Here is a 17,175-nt window from a genome sequence, read left to right as displayed (position 1 = left end):
ATAAATTGAAAGAATAACAAACAAAAGTACAGCTGAGGTATTTTTTACATTAAATATATGGAAAGTTCCCTTTAGAAAGGAATTACGACCTTAAAGGGCAATATATGAAATAATGGATAGTTTTGCGCAAGGTTTCTCGTCATGATATGGGGGGGGGGGGGGGGTGACTTGTAGTTTTCTCAAAAGTTCATGGGTACTTTTGGCTTCATACAGGGTGTTTGTGAACTCTATCGAAAAAATTCACAGGATTATTCCTTGGGTTAATACATGAATATTTTACATTATAAACATGGGTCGCCGGGTCCTCGTTTTCCGTCTGTCTGTCTGTATGTGTTTTTTATAAATAACCTTATAACTCGAGTTTGAATCAAGGTACAAACTTTAAATTTGACACACTTGTGTATTTTAACGTGGTACACAAACATGCAAAATTTCATTTCGATGACTATAGCCGTTTCAAAATGGCGGCCATCTAAAATCTTTGACCACAAATTACATGAAAACCACTAGAGTTACAAAAAAAGACAAGAATAACGAAATGTGGGAAATGTTATGCCAAATCAAATGGCACCTAGATCTTAAAGATCGGACAAGAAACAGCTGAGTTATTATTTTTTTAAATAATTAATAATTTCTTTACTGGCTTTTAATTGTTATTGTTTATTCTTAAAAATCATCTGATCCTTTCTAAATTGTCACAACAATGTAAGACAGCTGGTTGGACAGATGATTTTGAGATGATGATCACATGATTATTTTGAGTTATTATTTTTTTAATAATTAATAATTTCTTTACTGGATTTTAATTGTTATTGTCTATTCTTTAAAATCATCTGATCCTTTCTAAATTGTTACAACAATGTAAGACAGCTGGTTTGCCCTAACAACAACATTTAGTTTTTTTACTAGATGGTAAATGTATTAAGTGTCCTGTTTTTACCTTAACTATTGAGATCTGTTTAAGGTTACGTAATGTACTCTGTATCAGATGATTTTAAAGAATAAACAATAACAATTAAAAGCCAGTAAAAGCCAGTGTCATTTGATTTGGCATAAAATTTCCTAAATTTTGTTATTCCTGTGTTTTTTTTTTGTAACTCTAGTGGTTTTCATGTAATTTGAGGTCAAAGATTTTAGATGGCCGCCATTTTGAAACGGCTATAGTCATCGAAATGAAATTTTGCATGTTTGTGTACCACGTTAAAATACACAAGTGTGTCAAATTTAAAGTTTGTACCTTGATTCAAACTCGAGTTATAAGGTTATTTATAAAAAACACATACAGACAGACAGATGGAAAACGAGGCTCCGGCGACCCATGTTTATAATTTAAAATATTCATGGATTAACCCAAGGAATAATCCTGTGAATTTTTTCGAGAGAGTTCACAAACACTCTGTATATAGGTAGATGATCCTGGCTAATGAAACAGCTGATCTTAGTCAGTAACAAAGCTACACAGATCATCTCACACCATCCTACACTCATCCTTCACTCATATTTGGGTTAAAATAGCACCTAAGTGGCGTCTCCATCTCAATGATTGATAATTGATAATTGATAATTGAGACTTTGTTCGAGATTGTCTTGATAGGTAATTTCCAAACCGTCGGATTGGCCGTGATGTTCCAATACTTGTGAGGAATACTGATCACCAGATATTACCCCGTGTGACTTTTTTGGTCTTTCGTTAAGGATCTTGTCTAAGTCAGTAAAGTGAACACCAAAGAAGGACTCGGAGAAAGAATAAGAGTGTTTGCTGAAATAAACACAGGTTTATTTTACGTTGTGCTTTTTATGAACTGGATTTTGGACTTGGTTATTTGCGAGCAAATAATGGAAAACACGTTGAAGTTAGGTGAACTCCTTATCATGCACCAAAGCTTGAAATGATTTTCTAAACTTTGATTGGTATTTCATAACATTAAGTGGAAAGAAAGGTTTAGCCTAATGGTTGTTTGAAGTTTTAAAGTTTTTTATAAACACCCTGTACATAAACACGATAATCTCTACACTCTGGAGTAACAGCATTTTGCAAAGATTAATTGTTTTATGAGTAGTATCCATTATAGGCTTTTTACAATTTATTATTATTATATTTGTGTAACTAGTCTTTTACAAACATTAGATTTCTTTTACTTCTTTGTGACAGAGTGGTCTAGACTCTGATCTCGTCACTTTAAACGGTATCCTTTTGTTAGATAGTACTAAACATTTGATAGGATAGCCTACTGACAAATGACATTTGCGTCCAGAAACGACCACGCTTGGAATCGAACCAGCGACCTTCACATCTGAAGGCGAGCATAACCACTCGGCTACCCAGACAATATTGAGGCAGTCCACAAAGCACCATATATTTACCTGAAATTAAATCCATAGAAAAAAATCGCATATATCAGCAATTTTAGTTCACATAAAAATATCATAGACAAAAATAAGTTTACCCTATCGTTCAAGACTAACAATAAACTTGGATCTCTATTGAAAGAGCAACCAGAAACTAAATCAACCATCTACGATAATTCTGGAGTCTACAAAATAAATTGTAATGACTGCACGAAATACTATATTGGTTACCATGAATGAAAGTTGAAAGATGAGTATAAAATGGATGCCTAGTGTAGCTTTGTGTTTGTGGGTCAATATCACACGTGTCTTTTGCCAGGACCATTGAAATCCCAATGATCAAGGACAGCTTGCATTTTATTCCAGTCCTGTTTCAAACTATGTTTTTCGACTCAGGACGACCTGCTGATTACCAGGTGAGAGCTGTATTCACTCATATCATTACGTTATTTCATTACGATTATCAGATTACCACTCAGTTATTATACCTAGAGATCGGAATGAATATTATTAGTATTTTAAAACGTTTTATTCTTGAACTTCCAATCTTTTCCCCTTGTTCTATTCTATACGTTGTTAATTTTATAGGTTTGAAACAAAATGTTGCATTAACCTATGTTTTTGTAAGGGTATAAATACAGAAGCTAATTAATATAGGAAAATGTATTTTAATATTAAATCATTCACAGCCTTTGTAAATTAATTGATTGCAGTATTTTAAAACATTTATTTCTTGAACTTCCAATCTTTCTCCCATGTTCTATTCTATACATTGTTAATTTTATACTGGTAGGTTTGAAAGAATATGTTGCATTAACCTATATTTTTGTAAGGGTATAACCACAGAAGCGAATTAATATAGGATGTGTTTTAATATTAAATCGGTATGCGTTAGATTTACACCGAAGTTTACTATCGGAGTACCCGCAACACAAATAGTACTACATTTTCGTCATGACTTTCCTCTGTGGCACCAAAAAACCAGACCGTATTTGGGCTATTTGGAATTAATTTGATAAATTATAGAGAATTTATTTTGCTAAAGTTCTCTCGTGGTTTGAGAACTATCCCAGTCGTATCTTAGAAATCGTGACCCGTTAAATCATACTTAATGCGAAATCAAAACCGTTCTTACCAGAAGAGCAAATGAAACTATATGTTTTAATTTTTTTTTAAAGTTTCAACAATCTTAAATTAGTTAACCAGTGAAATTTTTACCCACTCTATATGTTATCGCATATCAATCCCAAGAATAATAACTACCCAGTGAAATTAGTTACCCAATCTTTTCTTTTTAAGACAATGATTTTTCCTTGCCGTTTTACGAAAGAACAACCTTTAATTTAAACATATTTATAATAACTTGCACAATGAGTACAACAACACCAGATTAAAACAATTTCGAAAACATTCAATGAGAGAAGTCACATTGCAGATCTTTGATTAAATCAAACTGTGTCGGGCGACAAAAACTTTTCTGCTTTGTCCCTTTAGGCTTAACACTTTGCCTCTCAGCTGATTTCGGGGTGATGCAAACTTTTAGAAATGGCTTCGGCGATTTAAGGAATTCTCAGATTTTATAACTGTGTAGTTTTTTACGCGGTAACATTTGGTGCAATGTTAGGCACTAAGATTTAATAAGAGAGAAAACTTTTGGATGTTTTGGTGACTTTATTAATTGATAAATCATGTATTTGATAAGGCAAATAAAATATTCGTACATGTTTGTTTTTGTATTTAAAAATAACAAAACTTTACAGATATAATTTAGTTTCATAAAAAATATATTAATGGGCCAGAATGTATCTTAAATACCTTTTTTTGTCAGCTCGTGTGCATCGCAGGAAAAATACACGCATACTGTTAGAAAGACATTTGCATGTAGATTTGCAGAATACCTTTATAAACTAAAAGGTTCAAAAATAAGCACAAAAAGTCAATTGAAAAATTTAAAAACTAACATGGGCCTTATAGGTTGTAATGCTGGTGACAAAATATAAACAGAAAATAAAAAAAAATTAAAAAAATTCCAATCACATGTTATTTTTACAGCGTTTGGTGAAATATGAGTATTATATAGACCTTATTATAATTGATGGTATATATACAGGGTGTTTCAGAAATCGTGTCTGATATTGTAGGGAATTATTCCTGGGTAAGAAAAATATCCAAATATCATATTTAAATTGTTCGGAAGTCCTTACTTACTCACACAGCCGCTATTTTGTTTTTTTCACTTATTAATTGTTTTCTAAAAAGTGGTAAAATATATGAAATTGAAACTTTGCACGAACATTTATGAAAACTAAAAAAAAAAAAACTACAACAAAATTATGAAAATTTGTAAAATACATAACTTCATACTGTAGTTGTTTTTCTAAACCACTTTCAGCTAATCAATAAAAGGTTACAGTACCTGCAGACTGCCTAGTGGAGTTTGTTAATCCTGTAGGATTACGCGTGTTTCGGCAAATATATTACCATCTTCAGATCTTTAACTTGAAACTTAAAATATTGATTCTTCGACACATATGGTATTTAAATCGATCACATAACAAACGAACATTTAACATATGTAGTCATACTATTAAAACACCGAACAGGATACACGATGCAAGCACCTCTCGTGCCGATTCTCGACTGAACATTGTTTATTCAATGTAGTCAGTTTCTCCTTTTTTACTCTCAGTTTTACACTCACAATTAAAGTGTACTAAACTCATAAGCTGTCAATCGATTTGTAATTAAATTCCTTAAAAAAGTAATTCTTGTAAAATGTTTGTAAAATCTACCGTTTTTGAGTTATTTAAGAAAAGAAAAAATTAAATGGCTGCCATTTTTTAATAAATTTGATAAGTTATCATAATTTTGTTGTAGCTTTGTCTAGTTGTCATAAATGGTTGTGCAAAGTTTCAATTTCGTATATTTTACCACTTATTAGAAAACAATCAATAAGTGAAAAAAACCAAAATCGTGCCTGTGTGAGTAAGGACTTCCGGACGGTTTAAATTTTTCTTACCCAGGAATAATACCCTAAAATATCCGAGACGAATTCTGAAAAACATCCTGTATATAGAAACATGCTTGTCTATTATATTAATAGGCAAAACTGTTTCTTTAATAATTTTTTTGCTATTTCGCTTTCGGCTTACGATTATTTATAGTTATATTTCAAGTGCAAACTTATAAAATGTGTACAGTATGAAATGCAGTGCAAACCCAGTTGGTGTGTGTGCATTAATAATTTTCGTGTTGTCGTATTTTCACCAGCTGTAAAGCAATCATCAGCTAAAATATAAAATCAAAATAATAACATAAACAAAGTATTTATTTCTCAGTGTTGGTGAGTCAGATTTTTCACTGGTTGTGTGTTGTGTGATATGTCCGATTATTATGTACTTACTTTTTTGTTAAGTGAAATAACGATCATTTTACTGAGTTATTTTATTATTAACTTGAGTAACTTTCAAGTATCATATTCTAAAATGCCTCTACGGCGAACATTAGGCCTAACTAACCGGATTGAAAGAAGGAACAGTAGCCATCTCTGAGAGTTAATCAACAAGATTTATTAGACCAATTTTGATAGATAGTTTTGAATGTGCGTTAAGAGAAGTGCCTCAGGAGTTTTGTGTCTCAAACATTGGACTTAGGAGCTTAGAATACAACCCATACTTCATAATATGTAAGTCTTTCATCTTCTCTTTCCCTTACTGTACTAAGTTGTAAGGTTTGTAGCTCGGGTAGACCAATTAATGGAAAATCACATGTAAAGTATGTTTGTCTGGATTCTGTAATCGAAACCACAAAAAGGGGTCAGAAATTTCCGGGACTCACTTTATTGGTTTACTTAAATCTTTTAGAATATTTTCTACAACAGTTCGTTATTAATTTAAACCTGCCTTTTTCCCTAACCTTAGCCCCTTAACATCGTACATTACGAATTGTATGTAGTCCTAGGTTGATATCCAAAACTTATTTACAAGGTTATTTTAAGATTTGTTGACACAATTATAGATCCATAGTATTTTCTTGACTAGTTTTTCACATCTTAAACAAATTAAATCACCACCATTGTAATTACGTTTCAGTATTCCTAAACCATCAACACGATTTCTCTTCATGCATTACTGTATGCATTATGTTGCGGCCGTGAGTTGTAAGTCACAATTCACTAACAAGGATATTTAAAACCTATTATTTATTCATAGTTTTCATTACTTTGAAAGACATTTAACACAGCGGACACTACTGATTAACATTTCAGTTTGTCAAATGAAATTTTCAGAATTAATATTTTATTGAAAACACTAGCCTACCTAACCTTCCTCTGACATTACCTAGTAGGGGAAGTCTTCCTTCGGAACTACTAACAGGACTTTGCTAATATTATTGAATTGTCAGTGTACAATATTCGTAATTTGTTCGCCACCAAGTTAGCCATTCATGCGTTTTTTTTATGATTCATAGTTATACAGTTCATATTGAGTTTGAATCATTTATAAATCGGATCCTCAGCCATGACTGCTAATCGCCTGTTTTGGGCCTACTAAACACGTTTCGAAATTATACGCTTGTCATTGCATGCACAACTTGATCGCCGGGTTAGTTACCGTCCTACTTAAGTGATTTTGTCCACAAATTCTCGAATTAAATAATTACATTTTTTACTAAAAATAGCATCCATACCTGACTTGCAGTCTTTCTTGACCTATTCACGAAATTGTAGACACTTGTCCGTCCGTATTTCAATGAATTACCGACTTTTATTTACTCATGTAGTTTTTTTTTTCGTAACGAGTTTTTTCTGTATTTATCAAGCTGACTTTAATTTCTCAACCTACTAAACTGAATGTTTTGAATTGCACATCTGTCCAGTCCATCCGTTATCAATCCCTTGTTATTAATGCACGCAATTTTTCTCACGGTGCCGCGATGTGGAAAAGGTAAAATTAAATTTCCCGTTTAACGTGTATATTCTCTACAAATATTCACCACCTTTCTTGACCTACTCACAAAATCGTACACTCGTCCATCCGTAATTCATTGACCGTTATTCATTCAGGCAGTTTTTCGCTCGGTGCCGGGAGGTGGCAGGAGGCTGCGCACTAGCGGCGCCCGGCTATCGACCGACAGTGTGTCCACAGCCGTGGCTATGAGAAGACTCGTGGTGCTCGTCTTGCTGGCCCTCTGCAGACCTTCGCAGCAACATGACAACACCACCGAGCTCTACACCAACTCCTCTGACCACCACAAACCAGAAAAAGATCCGTTGTTCCCGGAGGATCTGTTCACTATGGAGCAACGACGGAACGGAGCCGTCGTGTTCCATATTATCGGGGTGATCTACATGTTCGTCGCACTAGCCGTGGTTTGTGACGAGTTCTTCGTCCCTTCCTTGGATGTAGTCATCGAGAAGCTCGACATCGCCGAGGATGTCGCCGGAGCCACGTTCATGGCTGCGGGAGGCTCCGCCCCGGAACTGTTCACTTCGGTGATCGGTGTATTCGTCAGTTTCGACGACGTCGGTATCGGTACTATCGTCGGATCCGCGGTTTTCAACATCCTCTTTGTGATCGGCATGTGCGCTCTGTTTTCTCGTACGGTTCTCACACTCACGTGGTGGCCGCTTTTCCGTGATTGCACCTTCTACTCGGCCTCGCTTATCATCCTGATCATTTTCTTCCGTGACAACAACATCTATTGGTACGAGGCTGCGGTGTTGTTCTCCATTTATCTGATGTACGTCAGCTTCATGAAGTGGAACCAGCAGGTGGAGCGGTTCGTGAAGAAACACCTGTATAAGAACAGGGTGACCAGAGTACGCAGCACGGACCAACTTATGCCATCGGTGAGTTTGGGGTATTAAATAAACAGCATCAAATTAAAAATACTTTTACTTTCAAGATTTTCTCTAGACCTTTAGCTATTTTGAACTAACCTAATACTATACCTAAACAGTATTATAATTTTCTTTTACAATTTATTCATATTAAATGGATATTACTGATTTTAGGCATTCAGGTAGCTCAATGTCCAAAATAAGAGTACCCTTTCCTCCCAACCTCTAAGGAAATTCTCGCCAAGTAAAGCCCCCAACGCAGTGCCCTAACTTTTCGAGAATTTATTGATAGGTTCCTTAGAATTCCTTAGAACTAAGTTTCCACAAAGTTGAATAGAGTACTGTCTAGGAAGATCAACACTTTAAGCTGGTTAATGTTATATGTTTATACATTTTATTTGTGATTTTATGCCATTGGAATTCGTCAAGGATTTTGTAAGAGAACGGTTCAAACTATAGGATGTCGGGGTTTTGTTAGGAAATATTAATAAATGGTGATCTCCAGAAACGTCCTCACTTGGAATCGATCCAGTGACCTTCACATTTGATTGTGAGCACATACATTAAATTTTTAAATTAAAAAATAGTCTAACCTTAATAAACGATACGGATACATAATCCATAGTTTTGCCTCTGTTAAGGGAATACATAGTAAACGGGTTTTATGTTATATCCGGCAGTACAATACAGCTATACATAATTAGTTAACGTTATTATTACTAAACAGTATTAATTAACAGTAAATTAAACTCGCTCACGTTGAAAACGCACGTTAGGAAACATGTTCAAGGTCAAATGGGTGAAATCTCTCGTATGTGAAATCCCTACTGTTTTACGCGTCTTTTAACCCACAATATTGCTTTCCATATTCATATAATACTATTTACAATGAGATAAACTGATAGACTTTTTACAGAATCCATCAAGTCAGTAGCTTAGTTTCCTACTTCATTTTTAATTGTTATAGGACACACATTACTTTTAGGTTTAATGTGTGTATGTGTTTGTGTTTATATGAATGAATCAATTTTCCTAAAAAGTGAATCGTAGCTTTACCCCCTAATTACCCACAATAATAATATTTAATTAATTTAATTACAAATCAAAATTGTCTACTCAGTTAGATTTTAGGTTGTATTAGATACAAATCTTAACACACAACAATCTCTCACTTCCCTTATTCTACCCAAATAATTGTGTCACGTGACTTTTTTATAATATAACTAAGTGTACAATGCAGTTAGTTTGTCTTCTTGCAATATTGAGCTGAGCTAGCATATTAATCCAATACTTTTCTAAAGTCAATGCTACATCTGTTTCTAGTAAATGAGATACATACTTACAGAATCCGATGTCAATGGTATATTTGGTTCACATAAATGGAATGTCTATTTGCAGTATCCAAAGTCAATTATAATTCTGGTTCACATAAATGAATTGTCTACTTGCACGAACCAAAGTCCATGTTTCATCTGGTTCTCATGAATTAAATGTCTACTTGCAGTATCCAATGATATATTTGGTGAATTATTTACTTTTAGTATCCAAACGCAATTGTACATTTGGTTCATGTAAATGAATTGTTTACTTGCAGTATCCTAGGTCAATGGTTCATTTGATTCACATAAATAATGGAGTGCCTATTTGCAGTACCTATTCAAAGTCTGCATTGATGTAACGTCTAGTTCACTTAAATAGAGTTGCAGTGTCCAGACTCCAATGGTAGGCCTATATTTGGTTCACATAAATGGAATGGCTATTTAAAGTATTTAAAGGCAATTGTGCATCAGCCTCATTCCGACGACCCTAATTATTAGTTATTAATTTTGTAGTAAATTATGCTCGATGATATTAACCCGATCGTTCTTCCCCTTTTCTCTGTACGGTATTTTTTAATGTGCTATTTTAGATGATTCGTTGACTAACATATGTTGCGACTCTTGTTTAAATTTTTATTGTTATCTCGCAGATAATGTCATGGTGACCAATCAACCCATAAGACCCATGTTAAATTTATAAAAGTCTAAATTCACGTAGGGAAATGCCCTGACGTCCAATTTGTACCAATTCAGATATATACCTTCCCATGGTTAGTTGCTATGAATGTTCTAAATTGCGTGCAGATCGCTTCAGCCGTTCAAGAGGAGTATTTGTAAAACAAAAGCAGGAGTGTAGTACACTATAAGAGCTTCGCTAAATTAAATCACCAATTTAAAAAGAATGGAGACAACTAAACGTCGGGTCATGTTCTTGGTTAAATTAGTAAGTAAAAAAAAATACAATTTACTTATTCTATGCAATACACTGTTCAATTGATCGGAAAAACTACTTAGGCCTATGAAATGAAAATGCCTTCATCCTTCATCACTTAACTTCTCTTTCATTACAAACTAGCCACTGTATGTTTGCCGAGTATACATTATACATAAAATACGTTAATTATACTGTCACATGATATACCGATATACCTATGTATCTCGGCATACATTATAACCATAGACTAGCTGTATCCCATTACAGGTTTATCATCCTTAATTGAGAATGATTTTAAGGTCTGCTAGGTATACATGTGTGTATATGCGATTTTTACTGTTAAATGTTCCGTGGTTGTATTAATTTAAAAACAATTTCAACCAAATAAAACGATGGATGTAAACCACTGCATGTCCTTAGGGGTTTAACACAAAAGTAAGATGCACACAGATTTACATTTTGTTTAGTTGCCTTAGAAAATATATTTCCTTTTTAACCGTTTGCAAATAGAATATACAACTAGTAATGTGTTTTATGGTGACATTTGAATTTTTTTAGGAATTCAATAACCATCACCTGCATACATAGGGTACGACCCATTGTGTGGTAATAAAAATTGAGAATGAATTTTAGAGACATCACTTCTTAGATTTTAATGCCACCCCAACTCAGGTTTATCGGAGTTACAAGTAAACAAAATAATAACATAAAAAATACAGATTTTTGAAAACATTGACTTGTAGGAGTGATGATAAGGCATATCACCAAGGCCAGTTTAACTGATAAGTTATATCCGGAGAAAAACACAGAAACACAAATTTATGAATGGTTGTATAAATGTAACTAGGAGTTTTCAATTCGTAGAGCCCCTTCTGAAATCTATATTGTTTAAATAGATTACTTTATTACACTTCATCAAAAACTAAGGTTTCATGGGATTAAAAATCAACAATTGTATTTAGTATTTTCCAATAGGCACCTAGGATTCCAATTACCATTAAAATCACGAAGATGATAATGTTTTCTAAAATTATTTGTCGTCAAGAAATATTTTCTTCTACAAGCTTTTCCTTTTCTGCTTCAAACAACCTCCAGAGGCGCTAGTGTCTAAAATTCAATTTTATACCTTATCTTTATACATATTTGGTTGCTGACTAGGTTAATGGGTCATAATGGTTGCTATAACTCACCATAAGTCACTCACTTAGTTCGGCTCCGTAAATAAGTTCGTGTATTCGACAGAATTTAATAATTTAGATCAGTGCAATCTGTCGGTGGCTTAACTACAACGATTTTGTCAAAGAATTAACCCAATACTAGTACCCTCTGGTGAGATGGTCCTGGACTTCTATTTTATTGGCTTAATATTTTTACATTACATGGAATGTCTCTGTGTATGGTTGTATATCTCTGTCAATGGTTGTACGCATCACAGTCTTGGTATTTTACTGAACGTAGCACCAGATGTTTTCCAAGGCTAGTCAATCAATCTTCAGCAAATGGGTGAGTGTCTCTAATAGATTACACCCCGTTTAGCTTCTCGGTCGTCCGTCTCAAGCCAGTCACGTGACTAGCTTAACTTGTACGTCACTATTACCTGATTAGTAAATGAATCTGGTGACCAAGCTTAATCTAGAGAAGTATTTATCAACAGGCAAATAGTTTTTCTGCGTAAGGATACTTGCTATTTCTGAATATATTTTTTGTCAGAGCGAAATATGTAGTCACTAAATTATGACTTACAATAGATCATTTCCATTGTATGAATATGACGTTGTATGAATATCATGTTGTATGAATTCATTTTAATAAATTATTACCAGTCAAAAACATTCAAATTCTATTAAACTTTAAACAAACGAGATTCCTTCTAAGAAAATTACTCTATTTCAATTAAGTAAGCTCACTTACATGGCCCCCTATTTAAAACTATTGAAAGATTACAATATTATTAACTTGAATATGACTGTAATTGACAGAAACCCTATCCTATACCCCTGCCGCAGCAAACCTGCAGATTAAGTGAATTTCCATTTACCAGTATTGGATTTAGAATAAAATCTATTTAAATAACATTAAATTACATTAGGTTGTACATTAGGTTATAGGTTAGGTTACCTATGTTTGCTGCTACTGGGAGGGTAACAAAATGTGTTTTTAGTAAATTATGAATATTTCAGTATAAAATAAATAAACTTACTAAGATTGATAAAAATATATCCATACACAAGCAAATACAACGGTTTAGTTATTATCCATAAGAATAATATGAGAATTTTAAATTTAAAATGTATTCAATTTTCCCCGTAACCAAATACCGCACTAAACACTCCAATATACTAAATTATTTGTTTTTTAAGCTCTTTTATTGTTGTAAAGAGAAATTGGGGAATTTTATGTTTTGAGGGTCAGAAATGAGAAAAAAATTTGTTACTCCATAAAATTCCCATAGTCCGATCATTCTGATTTGCGAACTCCTTCAAGTTTATCCCGCCCTAAACTTTTAAGCTAAATATCAAAATCATACAAAAATTACTCAAGTTATCGCATTCTCTGAGTTGTGTCTCAGAGAAATAAGGTGATGATGAGTTTTACAATCAATGATTGGTATACCTATTTTTACAGAAGCTTTGTATTCCAATCTGACCCGAGCTCACACCCCGTTGCGAAGCAAATATAAAGCAACTACTAATCACTATTAGTATTATTAAAATTAAAATTATATTGCTATCGGTAAAAAAATACAGTAAGACATCAGCAATACACTTTTACACAATGGAACTGACTAAAGTTGAAAAAATATATGAACATGGATCAGGTTTTAGAAACAACGCCATAGTAGGTCGGATTGGGGTAGTTTGTTCATAGTTGACAGATTATAATAGAAATGCAAACAGATGATACATGCAGGGTGGGAATAGTAACGGCGAGACTGTCCACCAACTAACATATGGATACCATTGCAGCACTTAGCGGGACTTTATGATCACACTCATTCTACACAGTTTCAAAACTATTTTCTGATGTTATACTGTATTGTAGTCTCTATAAAGTTTGATGAAAGTTCTTTGTTGGTGTTGTTAATTTTAAGTTTTTAAGGGTAGATGAAGTTTTTTTACGTTATAGTTAGGTAGATGGGTAGTTATTATGCTGGTTTAATACAATTAATAGGTACTATAAACTTTCATCGGTTAATTTGTTAAGTAAAAAATATTAAAAAAATTGAGTATCTTTAGTGCATTCAAATACTCCAAAAACAATCCAGCTGTAGAGTTGCTTTTTTATTTCCATTTTGAGCAAGTATCTGTGTGAATGTTAACGTACCGTACTAGGTTACCAGGTTACGGCCAAGGACGATATGGGATTCAAGACCATAAAACAGTTTTTTTCATAATCACGACGGAAATTGTCTGGAATAATTTCTGTAATTAAAGAATCGTCTTCTCTTAAAAATAAATTTGTTTGTTCGATCCGCAAAGTTTATCTGTGAGGTTAGTTTATCTTTCATTTTGCTAATCCAAATGATAAAACCCAACCATAGAATATCCGTTATGGTCGTAGGTGACGTCGTGGTGTAAACGTTATGTTTGAAGGCTTCGGTAGAACTAGCTTGAACTATACTGCCATCGATCCAACAAAACGTCGGAGTGTTGGGCAAACTTTCATTGTAACGATAGGAACCACCAATGTATTGATTAGGAATATGCTACATTCTGATACAAATGTTAATTTTGGGTATTTCCAAATGACTGTTCACACGGATATAATTAAACGTGTTTAACACCTTTTCGATATATCTACACTTCCATTGATCAGGTTTAAAAGACGGTAAATATTATAAAAGATTTCACAATCGGAGAACCAATAGTTTGTTTATGTGATAACTGGCATGACTAGGGCCTACTCAAAATTGATCACCATTGTGACTTTTGGTATTACTTAAATAGCCCAGTCAAATAAAACAAAAAATTGCCATTAGGGTGGAAAAAATCCAGGAAAGTTGGAAGTTTGATTAAACGTTCCTTTTTTTCATTGGATTGAATAAAATAAAAAGTCCTGATGGGTGGGGGTCGAGCTTGACTAAGGGAAGGGCTCTGAATGTGTCTTTTTTTAGTTTTTCGCTTACATATCGGAATCTGTAAGTCATATTGAAAAGTGTTAAATATAAAAGTTGTAGCTGATAAAATTCTCTTCAAAAATGACTGTATGCATTCTTTCGTAGGACTTAACCGTTTAAAGCTAAAGGTTAAAGAAAATAACAGTATAATAAAATCGTGTTTTATCTGCATTTCTGTTCTTAAAGTTAATATTACTAAACATAATTTTAATGATTACAAACATATGTCATATCGTTTAAACTCTGAGATCCAGGGTTTCTTCAGTATCATCCAAATTCAAGGAATCGTCGTCTACCAGAGGGCCTTTGGTGCACACTCCCTCACAGATTAAAAAGTGATCCCACACATTGTTGAGCAGTGGATCCTCGCTTTACGGCACCCACAACGTGTTCCACAACCTTTTGTACATCTGCAAAAGATTATTGTGAGGATAGCGGCTGGAGTATAAGGATCTAGGGCAGTAAGGGGTTGTAGTTGTCCTTCGGTGCCCGTTCTCCAACCCCAATCAGTTAGTGGTAGTTTATCTCCCAGCCATTCTTGCACTTGAAAATATATTCTATACGAATGCTGCTGGAATGCCTTCCGTTGGTGGCAGAGACGGGAGGTCTGCCTTCAGCCTAGTGGTGGATTTGATGAATGCGATGTATCGGTGTCTGCCCACATATTTTGCTCGGGATTTGAACATCACTAGGATCATCCACTCGCCGGCTATCGAGACTTCCTTTTGGGCCGAAGTTGGTAAAATACGTTGGTGATGGTATCGAGACTATTTTCAAAATTAAAGACTTGCCTTTTCTGTAAAAGGACGAGAAGGTATCACACCCACTAAACCCGTGAATGAAGAATATGCTTCTGGCAAATGCAAAGTTTCATTCAATTCATCGTCACATTTCTGTAATCCAACGTAGGAATAACTTTAAATTTAGGCTACATTTTTTCTGGTTCGAAGAAGATAATTTCTTACCCAAGTGAAGCTAATGCAATCAGCAAGACCAGCAAATTTATATCCTCTAAAGGTGTAAGAGTAAGAGTAAGTAAGTAAAAACGATAGCAACATGACCACTGAATGCTGCTTTTTTCACTGCACCACGCACAATTAATTGTAGTATCAGCATCATCCTCAGAACGTCTGACTTCTATACCCTCAGAGATCATTTTCTGAGAAAGCATATTGATGAACCTGGTTTATTTTTTGTTATTACAAAGAACGTTTTCTTGCTGTACTGTCACTGTAATTTCTTCAGTGAAATCAATGTCGACTGATACGGTCTTGGTGGTGGCTCCTGTTTGGCCTGTTTTGTTCTTTTGACAGTATCTCAGGAACCATCAAACACAACAGTGCAGAATTCACCATAGTGTTTCTTTATGTACGTCATATATTGGTTGATTACAACTGAAAAAGTTAGGACTAAGATCCACTTAACACGATGCAACAAAAAGCCACCATCAATAACATAAATTTAGAGCTTAAGGTCTGGAGTTAACTAATGAACATGGCAAAATCATATAAAGAAGACTTATGTCTTTCTCATACATCTTTCATCAATTTTATCAATTAATTATCAATTGTCAATTCATCAAACAAAGCTATAAGGGGAAAGGCGCAGCTCGTAGCACAGAAGGTCCTCTAGATCCTCGTCGTTTTTCTTTCAAATTGCAACTCGTTGAAATTGCACTACGTTATTAATTTTGCTAGTGCTGCTCATTGAGGCCAATAATAAGACTTTGTCTTTTCGAGCCTGTTTCATCTTCCATGCAAATAAAGCACCATTTTAATTTACTGTTATTTTCTTTTACCTTTAGCTTTAAATGGTTCAGTCCTACAAAAAAATGCACATAGTCATTTTTGTAGGGAATTTTGTCAGCTACAACTTTTGTATTTAACACTTTTCAATATGACTTACAGATTCCGATATATAAGTGAAACACTAAAAAAGTTACATTCAGAGCCCTTCCCTTAGTCAAGCTCGACCCCCACCCATCAGGACTTTTTATTTTTTCCAATCCAATAAACAAAAGGAACGTTTTAAAAAATTCCAACTCTCTAGGAATTATTTCACCCGATTAGTCTAATTTAACTGGGCTAAAATAACATTAATGCACTTTATCTAGATTTTAAATAAAAACTTAATTTATAAATTTTATTCTTAGTTTCTGTACTGGGTAGTTATTTTATTTTTTTTACTTCAACAAAAAGGAGTTGGATTTTAAATCCAATTTATTTCTTTATTGGGATTAATAAATATTTATTTTTTAGGCTAAGACATGCCAAACTTTATTCTTTAATTCTTATTTAATTGTTTTGTTCCTTAAAACTACAAATGAATTTGTTTAAAATTACGTAAACTCAAGCAAGAACATAGAACCGATCACAAACACTCACTGCTCTAACAATATTAGAAGTGACTTAGGATCTGATACTCCCTTATACCTTTTCGCTGGTTTATAGAACAAACAAATAACACCACCAATAAGGTTGCACCCAACGAGTGCAAACTTAATCTGGTTTATAACTTAACCAGATTAAAAACCATGGTTTAAATTATGGTTTTTAACCATAGGACTGTTTCATGTAGTTATACTTAAACGTATACAAATACGTTTAAGTATAAC

The 17,175-nt window shown here is 33.8% G+C and overlaps 1 protein-coding gene across 1 annotated transcript in view; it reads left to right on the top strand.

The window, feature by feature from the left end:
- The first annotated feature begins 7,504 nt into the window (after window positions 1-7,504).
- LOC128997506 (sodium/potassium/calcium exchanger Nckx30C-like) overlaps window positions 7,505-17,175 on the top strand; it is a 201,173-nt gene continuing 191,502 nt past the window's right edge. Inside the window, exon 1 of the mRNA XM_054423145.1 lies at window positions 7,505-8,200. Coding sequence (XP_054279120.1) covers window positions 7,505-8,200 — 696 coding nt within the window. The remainder of the gene's footprint in view (window positions 8,201-17,175) is intronic.

This window comes from Macrosteles quadrilineatus, unplaced genomic scaffold, assembly GCF_028750875.1.
Source record: "Macrosteles quadrilineatus isolate MER2022 unplaced genomic scaffold, UCM_ALF_1.0 Scaffold_6__1_contigs__length_79288215, whole genome shotgun sequence".
NCBI classification, from domain to species: domain Eukaryota; kingdom Metazoa; phylum Arthropoda; class Insecta; order Hemiptera; family Cicadellidae; genus Macrosteles; species Macrosteles quadrilineatus.
The sequence above is the reverse complement of the archived record's forward strand: the minus strand, read 5'-3'. Positions and strand labels throughout refer to the sequence as shown.